At 64.6% G+C, this 1,685-nt stretch overlaps 1 protein-coding gene across 1 annotated transcript in view; it reads right to left on the bottom strand.

Annotated features, from left to right (window-relative positions):
* NKD2 (NKD inhibitor of WNT signaling pathway 2) overlaps positions 1 to 1,685 on the bottom strand; it is a 31,910-nt gene that overhangs the window by 1,282 nt on the left and 28,943 nt on the right. The window contains exon 9 of the mRNA XM_012556640.1: positions 4 to 451. Within this exon, the coding sequence (XP_012412094.1) occupies positions 4 to 451 (448 nt within the window). The remainder of the gene's footprint in view (positions 1 to 3; positions 452 to 1,685) is intronic.

Raw genomic sequence — 1,685 nt, 5'->3', positions numbered from 1 at the left:
GGCAGGTCCCGCACCACCTCATGCTCCACTGCACTGGGTAGGGTGTACGTGGCCTTGAGTGGTGAATAGCCCTCCCTGCCCTTCTGCCGAGACCTCTTGTGGCCGTAGGGCTGCGGTGGTGGCTGTGGGGGCTGCAGTGGGAGGTGGTGCCCATCCTGGGGGCCCTGAGGTGGTGCTGCCAGGTGGTAGCTGAAGGCCTTGCCAGGCCTGCTGCCTCCCAGCCCCACGGGCGGCTTCCCCATGCCCTTGGGAGACTTGAGGAACTGCTTCTCAGGCACTTTCAGCTGCGGCGGGGTGTCCAGGGCCCGGGCAGCAGACTCGGCGGGCTCGGCCAGCACCTGGGACCGGCGGTGGTGGCCCGTGTGCGTGTCTGACTCTTGCGAACGGGACCGGGTTTGGGGGTGCGAGCCCTTGCTGGGGTGCTCCTGCTTGGGCTGTGCCGCCAGGGACCCTGTGGACAGCAGAGACAGACGTGAGGCCGCGGGCGTCACTGTGCCAGGTCCAGGGCACACAACAAGGGCCCCCTCCCCCTCCACTCCTCGTAGGTCACTGACGCCCTCGGCACAGGGTCTGAGCTGGCTTCCCCTCTGCTGTATGAGCTTGTAAGCGGACCTAAGTGGAGGCTGGCCGCATGGCCGTGTCTGAGGCCAGAGACCCTTGGCCACCCGCCCCACTCCTCGGCTGCCCTGCCCGTGGTCTCCAACCTGTGAGCCAGCTCTGGGGACCCCAACTGCCACCTCTTAGTAAGGGGAGCACCACCTTCAGTGATGGTCACCGTCTTGCCATCCCCCTCACAGGGAGGGCACGCTGAGGTCAGGGCATCAAGAACCTCGGCAACCCCCCACCCCCAGGGCCCCACTGTGGTCCCCACAAATGGAGCTTCCGTGAAGGTCCCCCCTGGAATGCACTTGGCCTAAACCTTATAACACACCAAGAAGCTGACTTACCCTAAGCCCCTAACCTAGTCTCTAAGCTAACCTTCACCTGCACACTCCTTAGAAAAGAGACTTCTGGATCGACTGGGGCAGCTGCTTTTACAAAGCTCAGTTCATGCCTTTTGGGGCACAGTTGACTGCCTGGCGATGTCCCTGCTGCAGGGCACTGGGGCTGCAGACACCGCCCTGGTGCCCTGATCTGGGCCAGATCTGCCGGGGATGGGGGTGAGGACACAGCCTGGTGCCCTGATCTGGGCCAGGTCTGCCGGGGACGGGGGTGAGGACACAGCCTGGTGCCCTGATCTGGGCCTGGTCTGCAGGGAACAGGGGTGTGGACACAGCCTGGTGCCCTGATGTGGGCCTGGTCTGCAGGGGACAAGGGTGTGGACACAGCCTGGTGCCCTGATCTGGGCCTGGTCTGCAGGGGACAAGGGTGTGGACACAGCCTGGTGCCCTGATCTGGGCCTGGTCTGCAGGGGACAAGGGTGTGGACAGAGCCTGGTGCCCTGATCTGGGCCTGGTCTGTGGGGTGTGGGGTGAGGACACATCCTGGTGCCCTGATCTGGGCCTGGTCTGCAGGGGACAAGGGTGTGGACACAGCCTGGTGCCCTGATCTGGGCCTGGTCTGTGGGGTGTGGGGTGAGGACACATCCTGGTGCCCTGATCTGGGCCTGCTCTGTGGGGTGGGTTGGTGCAGACACGGCCCCTCGTCTGCAGGGCTGCCCACAGTTTTGCTACAAGTGCCCTTTA

Source organism: Trichechus manatus, unplaced genomic scaffold (assembly GCF_000243295.1).
Source record: "Trichechus manatus latirostris isolate Lorelei unplaced genomic scaffold, TriManLat1.0 scaffold00072, whole genome shotgun sequence".
Lineage (NCBI taxonomy): Eukaryota > Metazoa > Chordata > Mammalia > Sirenia > Trichechidae > Trichechus > Trichechus manatus.
The sequence above is the reverse complement of the archived record's forward strand: the minus strand, read 5'-3'. Positions and strand labels throughout refer to the sequence as shown.